At 42.9% G+C, this 1973-nt stretch overlaps 1 protein-coding gene across 1 annotated transcript; it reads left to right on the top strand.

The window, feature by feature from the left end:
* Positions 1 to 476: 476 nt before the first annotated feature.
* Positions 477 to 1182, top strand: LOC109467726 (protein C12orf4 homolog). Its single transcript, XM_019765777.1, has 2 exons — positions 477 to 723; positions 1025 to 1182. The coding sequence occupies exons 1-2, from the start codon at positions 564 to 566 to the stop codon at positions 1180 to 1182; spliced, it is 318 nt and encodes a 105-aa protein (XP_019621336.1). The 5' UTR covers positions 477 to 563.
* Positions 1183 to 1973: the final 791 nt, after the last annotated feature.

Genomic DNA, 1973 nt, shown 5'->3' with positions numbered 1-1973 from the left:
AGCGACAACTAACTGTTACACTGTACACTCAGATCCCCATTCAGTGTTGCGTTCATGGCGACCTACCTTCCCGAACGCCTTGATTCTGCCATTATACAAGCAAAACCTTCAGTTCAACGCCTCAAAACAGGCATAAACGTGAAAGTTTGAACATCAAAACAACTATGGCACCCAAGCCAACCTTCCAGTGCAACTGAGCCAGATGACCTGTGTTGACCCCTTCCCCAAGAAAAAAATAGCAAACAATTCGTATAGAGCTTCGAATATACAATCATTGCACAGAAACCCTTTTATATCATCAAATAATACACATCCTAGATACAAAAGCACATTAAATCAAAGAATAGTAACAATTTATTTCATTCTATCTGCTTTTAAGTCTGCAAAATATTGCATTACTTTTATTCAAATACGCATTATCCAGCCGAATCAGTGTCTACAAATTATACGCTTTATTTGTAAGCCTAGCAAAGGAACTCCAGCTGAGAAAGAGTTCAGGTGTGTCTCGGGACTCTGTGATCTCACTTTCTTCCTCTTGAAGACGCACACCTGGTTTAAGGGCGATGTCGGGCTGTCTAGAGAAGGAGTTTGTCTTCCAGTTTAAGAACGGAAGCCAGAAGTCTTGCCTGACGGTTCCCCTGAGTCTGCCGCTGGAGTGTTCGGCTCGGGACCTGAGAGGGAGACTAGTGGCAGCGCACAACCTGCCGTGTTATGTGGAGGATGGTAACGTTATGTTATTGTTTTGGGTGGGTTGTTTGTGGGTTTGTGTGTATGCTTGTCCGGACAGAGTTGGTTGATAGCACGTGGGCGGGGCCGGGGGAGGTTGGCAGACATAATGGCAGGGGGTCGACATTGAATGTCAAAAGATTTGGTATAATTTATTTTTATGATTTAAAATAAGCCAGAAATATGGAGAAATTTTAGAACATTCAAGTTTTTAAATTTGTCAAATTGAACACTGTGTATGTGTGACCAATTGAGCACTGTATTGCCAGGCTATGACAACTATGCCTTGTGTTTCTAGAGCTCCTTCAACAGTTGGAAGAGTTCATCACAGTGGAGACTTCCAAACTGCAGGATGAGAATGCTGAAAACTCCCTCAAAGTCTTGGATTCCGGGGAAAAGTCAGTCGAGGACAAAGCAGAAAGCTGGGCTCAGGCCTTCTCCAGGGTAAAGTCATGAAGAACTTATTATTATGTTTTTGCTGATTTTTCTTCGTCTCCATTTCTATATAATATATATGGCAAGAAATTGGACATAGCAAACCATGGTGCATTTCAAAACCTAACAGAAAACCTAACATTGAATGATATTGCACCCAGGGGAATTCACTGGTTTTCAACCTCTTTTCTGCATTTCTGGTGAAGCTCAGTGAAGTTTCCTCGCAGCAGGTCTGAGGAAACATGACAAGCATACTTTTCTTAAGTCCTAACACTGGGAATCTAATAGTGATGTCACCTATAGCTTGTGGTAGTCAGGTATCGATATCCTTGTACTGTTAGATTCTCTGTTAGATTTCTAACAACTGAAACCTAACAGCCTGATGATGCAGCCTGACACACTGAAAAACACGGCACACATTCTGAACGACCGTCTAACATATAACACTATTAAGCACACCACATGTGGTTATCTACATGTGGTTATCTCAGGATCCTTGCACTGTTAGCTTCTCTGTTAACAACTGAAACCTAACAGTCTGATGATGCAGCCTGACACACTGTGAAAAACACGGCACACATTCTGAACGACCGTCTAACATATAACACTATTAAGCACACCACATGTGGTTATCTACATGTGGTTATCTCAGGATCCTTGCACTGTTAGGGACTGTACGATATTTACCGGGGGGGGAGGGCTGGTGCAAAATGGTCCGGTAAAAAATTTTTTCCATGGCCCTCCCCCCGGCTCAAAATTTGTTTCCATGGCCCTCCCCCCGGCTCAAAATTTTTTTCAATGGCCCTCCCCCC

The sequence above is a fragment of the Branchiostoma belcheri genome, unplaced genomic scaffold (genome assembly GCF_001625305.1).
Source record: "Branchiostoma belcheri isolate BF01 breed outbred unplaced genomic scaffold, Haploidv18h27 scaffold1890, whole genome shotgun sequence".
Taxonomy (NCBI): domain Eukaryota; kingdom Metazoa; phylum Chordata; class Leptocardii; order Amphioxiformes; family Branchiostomatidae; genus Branchiostoma; species Branchiostoma belcheri.
The sequence above is the reverse complement of the archived record's forward strand: the minus strand, read 5'-3'. Positions and strand labels throughout refer to the sequence as shown.

Excerpts from the sequence above, each read along its gene's own strand:
- LOC109467726 (XM_019765777.1), top strand. The coding sequence starts at position 564 with ATGTCGGGCTGTCTAGAGAAGGAGTTTGTCTTCCAGTTTAAGAACGGA. Across the intron at positions 724-1,024 it reads GCCGTGTTATGTGGAGGATG|AGCTCCTTCAACAGTTGGAA; the intron begins GTAACGTTATGT and ends TTGTGTTTCTAG.